The sequence below is a fragment of the Anguilla anguilla genome, chromosome 8 (assembly GCF_013347855.1).
Source record: "Anguilla anguilla isolate fAngAng1 chromosome 8, fAngAng1.pri, whole genome shotgun sequence".
In the NCBI taxonomy this organism is placed as follows: Eukaryota; Metazoa; Chordata; class Actinopteri; order Anguilliformes; family Anguillidae; genus Anguilla; species Anguilla anguilla.
Window position 1 is genome coordinate 417919 of NC_049208.1, and position 18477 is coordinate 436395.

Genomic DNA, 18477 nt, shown 5'->3' on the forward strand with positions numbered 1-18477 from the left:
GTATACCCCCCCCCCCCCGCCCCCCCCTCGGTGACACCAGAACAGATGACCCCTCCTAAACAGAGATCACATGACCTTGCAAAGAGACCTGTAGCCACCAGCATTCATTTTGCTCCATATTCAGTGTGCAGGGATGGATGGGCAGAAACACACCCTAACTATTACCATAGTTATAATAAACGTTCTTACTCATAAGCGTTTGAAATGCTGTCTGCCCATCTCCGCCTAAAAGAGACACCTACTTTTCAGATAAACACACACAGGCCAGCTCCCAAATTAATAAGGAGCTGCTCAGAACTGCACAGGGTTGAATCAGGCTTTTTTCCAGGAAGAAAGCAGAATTATACAGGTGCAGTGCTGGTCATGTGAGGGAGGGCTGGGGGGAGGGGTGTTTCAGTTTGAATGATCACTGAGGGAGGATTTGGGGGAGGGGGAGGGGAGGGGGGGGTTTGAGTTTGAATGATCACTGAGGAAGGATTTGGGGGAGGGGGGTTTGAGTTTGAATGATCACACCACAGAACTGGGTCACAGACGGCTTTATTATTTCGGCTCTATTACCGCAGAATGGCTCACAGTACTGGAGCTCTACGGAACGATAAACAGATAAAAACACAATTGAATAACTGAAAGATTTTTCCCCCTGAAACGGATACTGATATGCACAATGACTCTTTGTCGATCGCTTTCCTCCTGCAGTCTGACATTTTAGTTTCTAATTTGTGCATTTGTCTTTGTTTAAGGTTATTTCATTTGCTGGGTCATTTGTTATGTTGTTTTTTTCTTGCCTTGTTTACCTTTTTATTCTGAATCCCTTTTTTACAGCGCTTTGGTCTGCATGTATGTATGAAATGTGCTTTATAGAAAACTACAGCTGCCAAACAAATACAGTTTATGATGGAGGAAACATGCTTCTGCATTCACATTTACATTTAGGCCTGTAGCAGACACTAATCTAGAGCGATTTACACATAAATGCTTCTCCAAGCAGCAGAGACAGGGCTAGTAATAAGCATCAGACCTGATTGAGTCCAAACATAAACCTGCAGCATACCATGATAACCTAAATCTGTAGCATACCACGAGGAACCATGAGAAACATAAATCTGCAGCATATCACGAGGAACCATGAGGAACATAAACCTGTAACATACCATGAGGATCACAAACCGGTAACACACCATGAGTATATGGTGTTAGATGTAGATGTGTTGAAAGGTGATGCTACGCTCTGTATTGTAATACAGCACTGTGAACTGTTGTTATGAGAGAGGACAGGAGGAGCACAGGAGTGATCCATCTGGTTAGAGTACAAAATCTTTGCAGTTCTCTGCTGTATTCTGCTAAACCCTGCCCACCTGCACTAGTAACCCGCCCACTGTCATCTGTGCTGTGGGCCCGTCAGACACTTCCACACAGTCCGCCTGCATTCAGAATACTACGGCACACCAAATCCCCATGCATTACAGAGACGGAACGGAAGGGTGAGTTTCTCTTCTTCCTTTTCTCTCTGCAGGCTGTATCTGAGCACATAAGTGGAAGTGAATGAATGAATGAATCATTGAATTTATAAAGAACTTTTCCGAATGCTCAAAGTGCTTTACAGTGATGAGGGGGAACTCACCTCATCCATCATCAATGTGTAGCACCCACCTGGGTGATGCATGGCAACCATTTTGGGGCAGAACACTCACCACACATTAGCTAAGGTGGAGAGGGAGAGAACATACTTCAGCCAATTAAATCAGGGGATGATTATGTGACAAGTTTGAGAGAGACAGGTTGGGAATTTAGCCAGGACACCGGGGAACCCCCTACTCTTTGCGACAAGTGTCATGGGGTCTTCAATGACCACAGTGAGTCAGGACCTCGGTTTAACGTCTCATCCGAAAGACAGAAGTGTTCCCAGCATGCCAGCCATCATGTTTTTCCATTTTAGCCAACATTCTGACCGCCATCACTGACTGGCAGAACAGTACATTCATTATGCGGACCAGCCCAGAGCAGAGAGGGATTAAGTGCTCAGGAGTAAAAGCTCAGCTTGCTCTGGGGTTATGGAGATGGTCTGATGTGTTCTCACTGAGGCCTTCCAATGGGGGGATGGGTGGAGAAAAAGAGAGCAGAGAAGCGAAAGAGGATCAGCCTTCCTTTTATTCTAAATTTGATATGTACAGGAAAAGTGGCCGTATTACAGTTTTCAATACATCATGAAAAAAAGACTTACAAACCAATTGCACTGTGCTTACATTAGTCATACGTGTTATGAGTGCGATACAGCGTTACAAAGGGCGGGGCAGACCGGGGTAAACACACGGGGAACTTGTGCAGGCTCAGTGTTCCACTCGCCACTGAAAAACAGCTCAGGGACACAGCGTGGGCAGACACACAGGGGCATAAATACACATTTTCAAGGGCTGCACATTTAAAATAAAAAAACTTGCGGCACCTGAGATGATACCGCAAAAATATACATTTTTTAAAATCCACCAGCTTCCCCTCTCTGGTTTTCCTCCTCAGGCACTTGACCACCCCAAACACCCTCTGTTCTGCCACTGACCTCACAGAGTGCTGAACAATCCCACAGACTCGCATGGTACCACAGTCAAGGATAATTTATCCCCATTAACACAGCTGAGGCCAAATGAACTGTATCACAGCTGAGGCCAAATGATCTCCATTATCACAGCTGAGGCTAAATAATCCCCATTATCACAGTGGAGGCCAAATTATCTCCATTGTCACAGCTGAGGCCAAATGATCTCCATTATTACAACTGAGGCCAAATGATCTCCATTATCACAGCTGAGGCCAAATGATCTCCATTATCACAGCTGAGGCCAAATTAACTCTATCACAGCTGAGGCTAAATGCTCTCCATTATCACATCTGAGGCCAAATGATCTCCATTATTACAACTGAGGCCAAATGATCTCCATTATCACAGCGGAGGCCAAATGATCTCCATTATTACAACTGAGGCCAAATGATCTCCATTATCACAGCTGAGGCCAAATGATCTCCATTATCACAGCTGAAGCCAAATGATCTCCATTATCACAGCTGAGGCCAAATGCTCTCCATTATCACAGCTGAGGCCAAATGATCTCCATTATCACAGCTGAGGCCAAATGCTCTCCATTATCACAGCTGAGGCCAAATGAGCTCCAATATTTCAAATAAAGCAATCTGAACTCCAGTACTGCAGCTTAATACTAAAACTCCAACAGGCCATAGCTGATGGAAAGTAAACTCATTTTGGGGACTGATTGCATTTTGCTGTGATTCACAGATGTAAAATAACTTCTCATTTCATTCTGCTCAGCAGAGCAGAGATGCATGAAGACTCTCGCAGGAGAGGAGGGAGAAAGACGATAAAGAGACACCAAAAGCTGCTCTGATCAGACATTTTTAGTACTAAACTCAGATGATGTTGTGTGAAAAATCATTTGAATTAAACACCTGATAGGTACCTGCCCTGTGTTCCCTCTCTTCACCTGTGGTATTTCTTACAGATCTATCGGGAAGCATGACAGGACAAACGGTCACATATTTGTCAGACTGTGAGGCTGGAACCAGAATCGGTCGTGTACACAAGCGAGCGCCACACAGCCAGCCTCACGGGCAATCCCAGCTTCCCACCGCTTCCCCCAGTCGAGACGCCGGCGATGCATTTTTCATGAGAAGCATAATTAATAACCTGCTGACCCCGTTTAAATGGCCGCTCTCTCTCTGGGGGGCGCGTGGAAGATCTCAGGGGTCACACCTCCATTCAAAGAGCCAGGCAGCTGAGGGGAGAAGAGCCGGCGATGCTGGGGGGGGGGGGGGGGGTCTAAGGACCAGGGGGTTTCCCTGGCTGTAAACACACACAAACTCACACGCACATATACTCACACACACACATGCATGCACTCGTGCACACACACACACACACACACACAAACACAAACTCACAAGCACACATACTCACACACACACATGCATGCACTCGCGCACACACACACACACACACACACACACACACACACTCGCGCACCAAATGGCTGTTCCGTGGCAGAGACCTGTGTGTACAGTACTTGGGGCCACTCTGATGACACAGTGTCCCCATGGGGCCCCAGCTGGGCTGTGATTGTCAGAGCGTGAGGATTAGGGGGGCAGGGGAACCCCAGAGAGTTCTCCAAACACAGGAGCAAGGTACTGCAAGGACCCCCAAAAACAGAAGGCACAGAGAAAGAGACAGAGTGATAAATTCCAAAGATCCCCATGTTTGTAAACTGGGGGGCAGTTTTCCCAAGAAAATACGAAAATCATAAAGCAACAAGAAATGGGTCAAAGTTCAAAGCAAATCAGACTCATTTCAGATGAGTTCTTTTGTTTTTTCCCTCTTTATCATCTTCCATTTTATGTTACTGCCAGAGATAGATAGAGACAGAGAGAGACACAGAGAGGAGAGAGATAGAAAGAGAGAGAAAGGGGGGCAGAGAGACAGAATGAGAGAGAGAGAGAGATAGAGAGAGAGAGAGAAAAGGGGGAGAGAGATGGGAAGAGGGAGAGAGAGAAAGGGAGGGAGAGAGTGAGAGAGAGAGAGAAAGGGAGGGAGAGAGCGAGAGAGAAGGTGGAAAAGAGAAAGAGCGAGCATGTGTATCAGTTCCTCTGAGGCCTGGACCCCCCCCCTCAGGAATAGAAGGGGCGTCCCTTCTCTGGGCTGTGGTGCAAGCGGTTGAGGCGGGCCAGCTGTGACGGGGAGGGGGGGACATCCTGGCGGTAGGGTCCTTTGGCAGGGACTGGGCTGGTGGGGGCGGGGCTGGGGGCGAGGGCAGGGGCAGGGCTGGGGGCGGGGCTGGGGGCAGGGGCAGGACCAGGGTCCCGGTGTGTATGAGGGGGTGGGGCCTGGTAAGGGTCGTAGCTGGTGGGGGCCTCCTGTGGGGGGAGCAGCCGGATCTTGCTCTCCTGCGGGGGGGGCAGCCGGATCTTGCTCTCCTGCGGGGGGGGCAGCCGGATCTTGCTCTCCTGCTCCTTGCGCCTCTGCTCCTGACGCAGCAGCTCCTGCGTCTCCAGGAGCACACGAGCGTTCAGCCCGCCGCCCGCGCCCAGGTAGCCGTTCCGCGCGCCCAGGTGCCCGTTCCGCGAGCCCAGGTGCCCGTTTCGCGGGCCCTGGTAGCTGGCGTACCGCGGGTTCTCCTTGGCAGTCTGGAAGCCCTGTCCCGGGGGGTACACCCTGTCCCAGGAGTCCTGCGACACCACGCTGGGGTTCTTACGGGGCTGCCTGTCGGACACAAGAGGGGACGGGGTGCGTTTCAGTTCAGACCTTCCGCCCCATGTACAAGTACGTCTGCTCCTATGAAGGCTGAGGAGAAACACACTGAACCCTTAAGTCACCGATGACTCCAAACATAACCATGTGCAATATTTTAGACTCTGGACTCTTGCAGAATCCAGGCAATTTTTGAAAATGACACCTATTTTCGCCAATATGCCAAATAGAATTCCTTCAAGAGATTTTTGAACTAGAAATTCTCAACGATGTGCAGGAGAAACTTCACATTTTATTGGCGCTTAAAGGGTTAAAGTATTTAAGAGAGATAAAACAAAGCTTAATTTGTGTGTAGGTCTGCATCTAACAAGGCTGAGAAGAACAGCGCTAGAAAAAAATTCAGATAAGCTGCAAGCAAATCTGAGGGAAACAAAGAGACGAGCGCAAGAACAAGTCTAGAGTCAACCCTGGAGTCAGGCTTGCAGTTACACTCGCAGTTATTTTAAATGCAGCCGGTGAGGGATAGGTGCTCCTGGACGTTAGAAAGCCATGACATCACCCAGCACTTTCACCCAATCAGAGTCTCAGGCGAGACGCAGGCGCAGGCATTCGCCGAGCCTGCCACTAGCGCCTGCCGCTCCTCAGTGATCAGCCTTAACGATCCAGCCCTTCTGCCAAGACCTGGCTGCCGGCGATGAAGAGCCTGACATTGTTCCTGGGAAAGCCGCATTGTGAAACAGGAGGCTCAATCAGTGTGGCATACAGAGGGCCTTTGTTAGGGGAGAAATCCCCTCCACACCTCGCTGGGCGAGAACTTCAAGGTCAGCCCACATGAGAGAGCCCTTAAAATGAGACCAGGAGGCGGCGCTCAGACACGCTTCTCTACAGAGGGCTCCACGGCCGGTCCCCTCACATATCTGTGAGAGGGTATAAACCCTAACCCTAACCGTTCCACGGCTTGAATGAAACCCGCATTGTTCCTCCTGAGTCTGGGGTTCAACTCTCAGTCATCTGAACTCGTTGATCCCTCGCTGTTCCCTTTCTGGAGGAGACGGCGGACACATGACTCCTCCGGTTCACGTGATGCCGATCCCCACTCCTTTTTCCATCACTAATCATACGCTGCTCCTGTCGTTGGAGTATTACGAGGACAGTGTAATGTGTGTCCACAGGTGCCCTGGGGTGTGTTCTGACCACGTATTTTCTCCTTTCCTTTCCTCATCTCCTTTCCTAGTATGGAAGGCAAAACAGGTCAACAATACATGAAACTGATGTCTGAAATCACGCGTTGGCAACGTTGGCTCCCAGCTCCACCCATTGGAGTACGCAAGGAAAAAAGTGAGGAATCAAGGAAACATGTATGGGGCAACTGTAATGTCCTTTCTCCTTCAAGCAGCAGTTTGAAGCCACGTCAATTACAGACGTGGCAGATTGGGAGAGGTGGATCCACAGGTTGATAAATATACATCATGTGTTCCAAAAAAATACTTCCGCAAAGTCCTGTGGTCTTAACACTTTAAGAGTCATTCTGCTGAAGAGATTAATGCAGCTGAGAAGGTCCACAGCTAAGGCTGGTCTTCTCCTGACTGACTGACCCCGTTTCATTTGAGCACTGGCCACACTGAAAACAGAAAAAATCAGAGCCTGCCGCTACTGAATGTAAAACTGAGAAGTGAGGAAGAGGTGATGCGGAATCAGACAGAGCACATGACTGGAATGTGGCATAATCAAAGCAGGAGCTGCATTTTTACACATTACGCACTCAAATTAGCTCAGCTTCAACATCTGCCGCCAACACCGTCAGGCATATGCATGTGTGTGAAGAAACAGTGTCTGTTTGCACTCTCTGTGCTAAATGCACACAAGTGTCTACTTTGAAGTGCGTATGGCAGGTGCTTGTAGCACGAATCACCCTTTCAAAACATACCAGTGTGAGAAAACAAAATGGCACAATACCATCTGTGCAAAATAAAAAAACCCTTCAAAGGCCGCCAAATGAAACGATTTCAGTTCTCCCTCTCACCCTCGCGGTCATAATCCTGGAAAGTGTATCAGATGAAATTTGTAGGAAAAAAGATAAAAAAATTTGAGAGAAAAAAACAGAGGCACTTAGACTTCAAGTTCTACAGGTGAAATGTTGAAAAGGAATGCAGGTCCACACGTCTCACTGAAAATTAGGCAAAAAACGAATAACAAAAATAGAGCGAGGGGGCAGTAGTTATTTTTACCCTCTGCAGTGAGGAGGTTTCTCCCCTGCTCTGCTAAATTTACACTGATGAAGATGAAAGAGCGCTCAGCGGAAGAGTACTTTAGGAGACCAGAGGAAACCTGCAGGTTGTACACACCTCCAGCTCTGACTGGGATGGCAGGTATGCCAACCAGCCAAGGTACACCTTGGAGTATGACACACAGGGCACTGACTTTACAGTGTTTCTGTGCAGTGACACAGGGATCTGACCTCATAGTGTTTCTGTGCAGTGACACAGGGATCTGACCTCACAGTGTTTCTGTGCAGTGACACGGGGATCTGACCTCACAGTGTTTCTGTGCAGTGACACGGGGGTCTGACCTCACAGTGTTTCTGTGCAGTGACACGGGGATCTGACCTCACAGTGTTTCTGTGCAGTGACACGGGGATCTGACCTCACAGTGTTTCTGTGCAGTGACACGGGGATCTGACCTCACAGTGTTTCTGTGCAGTGACACGGGGATCTGACCTCACAGTGTTTCTGTGCAGTGACACAGGGATCTGACCTCACAGTGTTTCTGTGCAGTGACACAGGGATCTGACCTCACAGTGTTTCTGTGCAGTGACACAGGGATCTGACCTCACAGTGTTTCTGTGCAGTGACACAGGGATCTGACCTCACTGTTTCAGTGCAGTGTTATACAGTACGACTCTGTCCTCATAGTGTTTCTGTGCAGTGACACAGGGATCTGACCTCATAGTGTTTCTGTGCAGTGACACGGGGATCTGACCTCACAGTGTTTCTGTGCAGTGACACGGGGATCTGACCTCACAGTGTTTCAGTGCAGTGTTATACAGTACTACTCTGTCCTCACAGTGTTTCAGTGCAGTGTTATACAGTACGACTCTGACCTCAGTGTTTCAGTGCAGTGCAGTGTTATACAGTACGACTCTGACCTCACAGTGTTTCTGTGCAGTGTTATACAGTACGACCCTGACCTTACAGTGTTTCAGTGCAGTGTTATACAGTACGACTCTGTCCTCACAGTGTTTCAGTGCAGTGTTATACAGTACGACCCTGACCTTACAGTGTTTCAGTGCAGTGTTATACAGTACGAACCCTGACCTCACAGTGTTTCTGTGCAGTGTTATACAGTACGACCCTGACCTCACAGTGTTTCAGTGCAGTGCAGTGTTATACAGTACGACCCTGACCTTACAGTGTTTCAGTGCAGTGTTATACAGTACGAACCCTGACCTCACAGTGTTTCTGTGCAGTGTTATACAGTACGAACCCTGACCTCACAGTGTTTCAGTGCAGTGCAGTGTTATACAGTACGATTCTGACCTCACAGTGTTTCAGTGCAGTGTTATACAGTACGATTCTGACCTCACAGTGTTTCAGTGCAGTGTTATACGGTACGACTCTGGCCTCACAGTGTTTCTGTGCAGTGTTATACAGTACGAACCCTGACCTCACAGTGTTTCAGTGCAGTGCAGTGTTATACAGTACGATTCTGACCTCACAGTGTTTCAGTGCAGTGTTATACAGTACGATTCTGACCTCACAGCGTTTCAGTGCAGTGTTATACAGTACGACTCTGGCCTCACAGTGTTTCAGTGCAGTGTTATACAGTTCGACCCTGACCTTGGCAGAGAGCTGTACTGTCTCTGGGGCTGCTGGAAGGCTTCCCTCTCATCCTGCCGCTGCCTCTGCACCTGCACTTCCACAGAAACAGAGTGCCGTCCCGTCTGCATCCCATACGAGCCTCCACCGCTGCTGCCCCCACTGGCCTGGAGGAGGAACTGCAATTACTCACAACCCACAAGGGGGAATGCATGAATACTTACCAAGAAACGAGCTGCGGGGCCCGACCTCACCCTCCGCATCATCGACTGAGCCGTCCAGTGGCGTAGGTTAACGGTGGTTACGACAGAGATTTAGTGGTAAGTGTAGGTTAGTAGTTGTTAGCCGTTAATGCTGTAAAAGCACGGATCTGACTGTCCCATCAGGCTCGTTTGCATAGCCTACACACATTCGCATTTCAACAACAGAACAAAACACTCATTTAATAACGACTAGCTGCACAAGCCCAGAAAAGCTTATCAATGTACCAATTTTTTAATAATGACGTTTGTTCAATGACTTTTGCAGATCTTACAATACAGAAAACAACCTGACTCATTCAAGATGGCCAATGAAATTCCCCAATCGCAACCACAGCCAATGAAATTCCCCAATCGCAACCAGTGTCAATGAAATTCCCCAATCGCAACCACAGCCAATGAAATTCCCCAATCGCAACCACAGCCAATGTGCAGCCTTTTAATTTACTGGCATGTACTTACTTGACTCCACACTGCCATGGAGACACCACAAAATCATCTCCCAAATAACTGATTGCTTCTCCTCCCACTCCATTTTAAAGCACACCCAGTTCCCCAGCCTTAGGGACTTACCTCACCAGCCTGAGCGGAGGCTCTCCTGACCCAGCCGCAGTAATAAGGGGAGGGTTATATACAGTGTAACAGTTTAAGGTGTTCTGCTGCTTAGAGGACTTTAATATTCAGTTCAAAGTGTTCAGAAATTGTGGCAGATTCCAGGACTGAGGTGTCTGCACTGGGAGTCTTATCAGAACTTCCTACAGCGCTGAAGGGATAATGGCAGAGAATGACAGAAGAGCTTATCTCCCAAACTGAAATTCAATATCTCTGAGCCAAACGCGACAGAAATAGGCATCATTGTGTGCTATTCAGATAATGATGAATACCATGAACGTGCACACACACTCACACACACACATACACGCACGCATGCACACACGCACACACACATACACACACACACACACACACATACACGCATGCATGTACACACGCACACGCACACGCACACGCACACACTCACACACACGCACACAGACACACACACTCACATACGCATGCATGCACACACACACACACACACAGGAGGTAGAGAATAAGACTGATTCAGCAGGTTCTGTTGGCATCTGTTGTGAACAGCTGCAACAAGAGAACAATGAGTCACTTTCAAATCATTCCATATTCTCTCCATCTCATCTCCCAAAACAAACATGCTGTTCAGCGTGTCAAAGCAATTGTACTTAATCCCTCCGCCTTCCATGAAACCACTGAATTCATGTCATTTCCTGACGCTAACCAGTGATTTCAACAACAAAAAAGAGCTTTTTATACCAATGACACACAGGAAAGAAACAGAGTGATAAAGACTGATGCAAAAAGCATTTTTTATGTATACCATGAATCACTGACTGAACGCTAACGCTAATCATAGCGCGCCACACACCAAAGGGCAGAGCAGTTAAAAACAACCATATGGCACCCTGAAACTGTACAGCACCCCAAAACCATACAGCACCCTGAAACTGTACAGCACCCTGAAACCATACAGCACCCTGAAACTGTACAGCACCCCAAAACCATACAGCACCCTGAAACTGTACAGCACCCCAAAACCATACAGCACCCTGAAACTGTACAGTACCCCAAAACCATACAGCACCCTGAAACTGTACAGCACCCCAAAACCATACAGCACCCTGAAACTGTACAGTACCCCAAAACCATACAGCACCCTGAAACTGTACAGAACCCCAAAACCATACAGCACCCTGAAACTGTACAGCACCCCAAAACCATACAGCACCCTGGACCTGTACAGCACCCCAAAAAAACCATACAGCACCCTGAACACCAGCAAGGCACAGCCCAACCAGTCATATATACAGTAGATTATATAAAAGCACAATAAAAGACGTCTTCAGATGGTTTTGAGAATTTGGGTGTAGCTGGTAGACAGGTCCACCAGTGGGGAGCAGCACAGGTGAGGGAGATCAGCCCAGCGAACAGGAGGCTGCACCTGGGCACAGTCGCACCCCTCCAGGGCGAAAGGATCGGGTGAAAGGAGAGAGAGACTAAAGGCTGAGCGATAGATTGCAGAAGAGAGGCCAAATGATGGCGTGTTGCAGAGACAGGAAGCAGCCTGTTGCTAGGGTGGGCATTTGCTGAAGCCTATCAGAGGATAATGCACAGCAATGATTGAATGATTCAGCAGCACAGTTCCGACAGAGCAGGGACAACCCAAGAAGGGGCTACAGCAGGTATGCGCAGAGAGAGACGGGGTCAAAGGGCAGACACACAGGAAACCTCAACAGCGAGAGAGCAAATCGGCTTTCCCCAAATATTACATTCAAAGCCATAATGCTATTATTGTGTTCCAGTCATATTGTACCGCAAGCTAAATGTTGAGCAGTGATATTTAATAGCATATACAGTATTTATAAAACTTAATGCCAGGGATGGACGATGCAGGGTATGAAGATCCACACGTTACAGGGGGTTGCGATTGGGCACCCTGCTAAACTCAGTCATTATGAAAGGCAGGCTTTGGGTGGTCAGACCATAAAAGCTCCCTGAATCCATCTCAGTTTTGTCTGACCAGACACACAGCATACAGTGACCTCTGGAGACACTTCTCTTATTTTAGGACTGGGGTAGCAAAAAGGACACACACACGCATGAGTGCACGCACGCGCACACACACGCACACGCACACGCACACACACACACACACACACACACACACACACACAGATGTAGGCCATTCAGAAGGTGTACAGCACTCGGTAGAAGAGCAAACACGTTGTTTTTCCTAAAGCGGAGCGTGAACGAGTGTGTCAGTGTGCCAGGTTTACATTTCCCAGAGAACCGTGTGGAAGGTTCCAGAACCTCCCGGCGAAGAGACGGGCGAACAAAGAGCGCTTTCTGAGCAGACCGCCACGTTCTACACTGCCTGTGTTTTGTCCATAATTCAAAAAGCATTTAAGGGCTGTAATAACTGTTTATTTGCCCAGTCAGGATTTCAACACCTTTTAGGACTAGCTAGCGGCTAACATTAAACATTTGTTTTGACTGAAACTGCGAGACCCCCTCAGGCAGGGTTTAGTTTCTGGAACTCTCTTTCATTTCTGGGCTTTTCTCTGAGGCTGGCGGTCTGCTCCATTTCAAGGGAAGAACCATAACATCTGCACCGCCACCCAGACACGTTCCCTGTTTTTGTTCCCAACGCCACGTTCAAAAATGGCAGCCATGTTTCATGTCAGTGGCAGGCTTCACCAAACGGTGCTGACAGTCCCCAGGTGCTTCCACACCCTGGCCACAGCCAGAAACAAAACAGTGGACTCAATCCCAGGAAACCCTGCGGGTCACCCAGCAGTCCTGTCACTTCAAACCAGCGTAACCCAGAGCAGGAGAACAAGCAGCTCACGGTAAAGAAGCTTCCAGACTCCACAGACAAACTGCACAGGATTACAGTGGAGTGGAGGCAAACAACCAAGGGCCTAACCCCAAACCTAATGTTCCTCACCTGAACCTAACATTCCTCACCTGACCCTAACCCTAACGTTCCTCACCTGACCCTAACCCTAAAGTTCCTCACTTAACCCTAACCCTAACACTCCTCACCTGACCCTAACGTTCCTCACCTGATCCTAACGTCCCTCACCTGATCCTAAAGGTCCCTCACCTGATCCTAATGTTCCTCACCTGACCCTAATGTTCCTCACCTAACCCTAAAGTTCCTCACCTGACCCTAACGTTCCTCACCTAACCCTAACGTTCCTCACCTGACCCTAACCATCCTCACCTGACCCTAACCCTAACACTCCTCATCTGACCCTAACGTTCCTCACCTAACCCTAACCCTAACACTCCTCACCTGACCCTAACCCTAACGTTCCTCACCTGACCCTAAAGTTCCTCACCTGACCCTAACGTTCCTCACCGGACCCTAACCCTAACACTCCTCACCTGACCCTAACACTAACACTCCTCACCTGACCCTAACCCTAACACTCCTCACCTGACCCTAACCCTAACGTTCCTCACTTGACCCTAATGTTCCTCTCTTTAAGTGACATATATACTGTATACTTCCACTATACAATACATTTCAGTGTTTAATATTTGCTTAAGGGGTTACCCTGGAAGACAGGTGAGCAAATATGCAGACTGTCTGCCCCACACACCTCCACATGCAAACACAGGAAATCTCTACTGAGCAGGAAAAAACACAATGGGACAACATACACAGGCTCCCCTCAAAATTACAACAAAAACTTCAGCTGCAATATAGAAACACCACCATATTTTTATTTAGGTTTTTTTTTTTGGTCATAAAAAAGTTGAATGTCAAGGTTAAATTCATCTATTCCCATAGACAGATCTTAGAAACAGGAACACTTTGTTTAAAAAAAGAAAAAAAAAGAAGAAAAAAAAAAGATTTACACCCCCATAAGAACACAGAAACATTCACAAATACACCAAATCTAAAAACCCTGACCTTACAAGACGAACACTATATTTTGATACAACTTTCTAAAAACAGGTACAAATATTTTTGCACATTTATACATAGATATAGAAATATATGTGAACAAGGGTAAAAATGGCAGCGCTTCTGGAAAGAGACTTGCATTTTAAATTACAGAACAATAGCATGCATAACTCATAAAACAGGCAAAAAAGAAAGACAGTGATTTCAAATAAGTTTGTAAAATGTGCTCCAAATATTGGATCCATCTGTGATTTCATTTTAATAAGAATGTTTATTAAAAAACAACACAAAGATAATTGACAGAGGCCCTTAGGAATGTAGAAGTGGAAAATAGTGCAACGTTTAAAGTCTTCTGCAAGAAAACAAGTCAATTCAGCAAATTGTTGGAAAGTAATCAGAACGTTCCTTTAATGGCCACTTGAATGTAAATCATTGAGAGATTATGGTTCATCAAAGCAGGTTTTTCTTACATTTTTTTTTCTTTATTTATTTGCAAAAGAGCTCCCAAATGACACTCATTTTTTGGTTTTTCATTCCCAGGCAGAAAAAGAGAGAAAAAAGACAACACACATTCCTAAGCACATTTTCACAAAGGCACATAGAAGGTAATGAGATGAAGTTTTTTTTATTTAGTTTTTTAAATTATTATAAAAAGGTGAAGCCCACAAACAGTTCTCCCTCGAGGGGGGGGGGGGGTTAGGCCTCGTTGTTTCGGGGGCCCTGCCCATAGTCCTCACAGTCCCGGACCCTCAGGGGGAGAAGGCTGGACGGACGGGTGAAGGGACGGGTGGGAATGACGTGATGGGCGGGGCTTGGGTGATGATGTCACGTGATGGGCGGGGCAGGGCGGAGTTAGGTGTTAGCTTGTCCGTGCGGCCACGCCTCTGTTCTGCATGCAGGTGGGGGGTTAGCGCCGGTGTTTGGGGGGGGGGGGGGGGCTTGGTAGTGGAGTTAGTGGGGCGTGCCGCGGACAGCCGTGGGGGGCAGCCGGGGGGGGCTACACACTCACCCAGGGCTGCTCGAAGCTGTACGTGCGCCGGCGCTCGTCGGGCTCCTCCTCCTGCCGCGCCTGCTGGAACTCGTGCCGCAGACGCTGTATCCGGTCATGGTTGCTAAGCGTCAGCCGGTTGCTGAGGGGATGGAGAAAAAAATAAACAAAGACGGAGCAAAATCAATGAATCTATCAATTAATCAATAAAGCAATCAACTCTCTTCAGGGCACTGAATACTTAAACACAATTGGCAAAATACAAAACAAAACAGTTACATGCAGTTTCGATAACAAAAACATAAAAGTGGTTTTCTGGGGAAAGAACCTCAACAGCTCCCCATGAATTACATGTATCTAAAATTGATATTTCAAAACAGCTTGGACTTTTTTCGATGAAATGTTTTTTAAAACAGGAAAAAGGCTTAGCATTTTCCAAGGAACAAAGTCGACGTTCTCAGATTTAGTCCATTTTTAATGATGCAGTCGATTAGACGCACTGACCGAGTCAGTCGAAACATATGAACCTGGTTAGCCTAGTACACGATGGTAACGTCCAACCGAAGACTTCCCCTGGGTTTAAAGTTCTCAGTAGCTTTACAGAGACCGGCTCTACGGAGCTCAGTGTGAGTCAGAACCAGGACGTCTCACTGGGTTCCAGCCCTCTGGCTAAGAGACTGAGACCCTTCACACTGAACGCAGACGCAATGACCGAGCCGCACGGAGACCGCTCACTCCACTCTAGAGCAGGCTAGATAAATGACAGTCGGCAGTTTTTGCTTTCCCATGATGCACCACGGAGGACACCCACAGGAACAGAGAGAAGCACGGTGCATGTCCCTGACAGTAAGACTGTCGTGGCACCATTACGTGATGTTCAGAACCCAGACAGACAGGGAGTACTGCACGTGTCATGGTCTGTGCTCATTAAAGACACTTCTTCTGCAGGCACATTTTCACTCGCAACATTAATGATTTACCAATTCCTGTCAGCAGTATAAATCAGCAGAATTCATACTGACAGCCAGAACCACAGAACAAGCAGCCCTACAGAAGCACTGTCCCGCCATGACAGTATATATAAACCAAAATAATTTATCTAGTAGTTCACAACATTCAGCCAGTTTGCGACAACTTTCAATTTAATGATGGGTGATACTGCATATAACAACATACCATAATGACCAGAACAGGCCATTCAGCCCGACAATGCTCGCCATTTTCCTACCTAGTGCACTGATTACTTACAGACTAGATAGTATCAAGTCTGGTCTTAAAAATCCCCAGAGTTTCTGTCTCTGCTACATGACCAAACAGGCTATTCCACACAGTGACTACTCCCAACGTACTTCCTAATGTCTGTGAAGAATTTACCTTTTGCTAATTTCCATTTATGTTCCCTTATTCTACTAACAGAACTCAACCTAAAGAAACTCTTGTAGTACATTGTTGATCCCCTTTATGAATTTAAAAGCCTCAATCAAATCACCCGCGAGTCTCCGTTTGCTAAACTTGAGAGATTAAGCATCTTACGTCTTTCCTCATGGCTTTTATCTTTCATACCAGGGACCAATCTGGTTGCCCTTCTTTGAACCTTACCAGAGCCTCTATATATACAGTATATACATATACAGTCCACTTGCCTGAGTGGTGCTATCACACTTCATCTCCTATGCAAGTGATTTATATCACTAATTCAGTACAATGAGAACTGCAGAAGAAGAGAGAGCACAAGGTTAGGATGAAGAATTAGAGACGTTCCCAATACTACCATAGAAGGCAGTCATACAGAGTAGTCCTGTGCATTTCCCCAACCGCCCCCCAGCACAGCCCATAGCACGAGGCTAGGTGTGGCTGCCCATCCAGGCACACTGTTACAGGGGCACAGGAAGCAAATAAAAATGGAATTGATTCATAATATACAATCAACTAAACAATATTCATTTTATTAGTATTAACCTTTATTTATACAGGGCAGGCTGACTGAGCACACGTGCTGAACTTTAGACTGAATAAATAGATAATGCTAATGACATTACTCATATCATTAACCCCTGAGCACACAGAGCAAAGGGGATATTTAACAGCCATGCTGAAAGCAGAGCTGTCTTTCTGAAGGATAGATGTGCTCCAGCTGTTATTATAGCAGACAGACAGAAGAGCAGTATCTCGGTTTGCTTATAGAACATTATTACTTCCCCCCTTTGCCTGCTGTTTCATACTGCAGTGGTGGATATCTGGGTCAGTTCGCTTTTTACAAAGGCAGCAACTTCACTGCAGACAGAATGCTCCAATATACTGTAAATATATTTGCTTTTTTGTAAACATTATTAAATTGATTTCACCGCAGTGTAACACACTGCAATATCTGAAAGCAATAATGTGTATAATTCCAATATCCTGTGAAGTGTGGCAATATCTTAGTACTATATTTTATTTCTATATACTGTACACCTTTTACAGCATGTTCCCCTGTCATATAAAGGCAGTCATGTGAATCCCTCATAAAGGGGTGTAGGGGAGAGTTTGGGGAGTCTACAGCACCTGCCCCTCTGCCCCAACGGGGTGCAGTGCACAGACTTCTCGCTGAATCACTGTTCAGAGCCGGGCGGGTCAGTCAGACCACAACACTTCCTCGCTGTGGGCGTCCCACACGGACAGCTGCATCACCCTCACAGGAACCACCGATTACACGCCACACGGACACCACGCTCACAGGAACTGCGATTATATGCCACACGCAGGCACACGGACACCACGCTCACAATAACCACCGATTACACGCAGGCACACGGACACCACGCTCACAGTAACCACCGATTACACGCCACACGCAGGTGCACGGACACCACGCACACAGAACCGCGATTACACGCCACGCGCAGGAGCCCTCGCAAATGGACGCCACACCGCACAGCGAGAGCGAAGAGAAGCTTCCTCAGCGCTGAGAGTTTATCCAGCGATTAGCTCCTGTACCGCGCAATTACACACCTGTCTGCAGTGCGATTACACACCTGTCTGCAGTGCGATGACACACCTGTCTGCAGTGTGATTACACACCTGTCTGCAGCGTGATTACACACCCGTCTGCAGTGTGATTACACACCTGTCTGCAGTGCGATTACACACCTGTCTGCAGTGCGATTACACACCTGTCTGCAGTGCGATGACACACCCGTCTGCAGTGTGATTACACACCTGTCTGCAGTGCGATTACACACCTGTCTGCAGTGCGATTACACACCCGTCTGCAGTGCGATGACACACCTGTCTGCAGTGCGATGACACACCTGTCTGCAGTGCGATGACACACCTGTCTGCAGTGCGATGACACACCTGTCTGCAGTGCGATGACACACCTGTCTGCAGTGCGATGACACACCTGTCTGCAGTGCGATTACACACCTGTCTGCAGTGCGATGACACACCTCTCCGCCACACGATTACACACCTGTCTGCAGTGCGATGACACACCTGTCTGCAGTGCGATTACACACCTGTCTGCAGTGTGATTACACACCTGTCTGCAGTGCGATTACACACCTGTCTGCAGTGTGATTACACACCCGTCTGCAGTGCGATTACACACCTCTCCGCCACACGATTACACACCTGTCTGCAGTGCGATGACACACCTGTCTGCAGTGTGATTACACACCCGTCTGCAGTGTGATTAC

The 18477-nt window shown here is 47.6% G+C and overlaps 1 protein-coding gene across 2 annotated transcripts in view; it reads right to left on the minus strand.

Moving 5' to 3' along the window:
• Positions 1-4001: 4001 nt before the first annotated feature.
• LOC118234049 (partitioning defective 3 homolog) overlaps positions 4002-18477 on the minus strand; it is a 258754-nt gene continuing 244278 nt past the window's right edge. The window contains exons 23-26 of one of the 2 annotated variants that reach the window (XM_035430352.1): positions 14822-14942; positions 9085-9230; positions 4991-5260; positions 4002-4822 (exon numbers count right to left, since the gene is read on the minus strand). In XM_035430352.1, coding sequence (XP_035286243.1) covers positions 4669-4822; positions 4991-5260; positions 9085-9230; positions 14822-14942 — 691 coding nt within the window. In that variant the 3' untranslated portion in view covers positions 4002-4668. Of the gene's footprint in view, positions 4823-4990; positions 5261-9084; positions 9231-14821; positions 14943-18477 lie in introns of those variants that run through there. The other variant, XM_035430351.1, reaches the window with a different exon arrangement.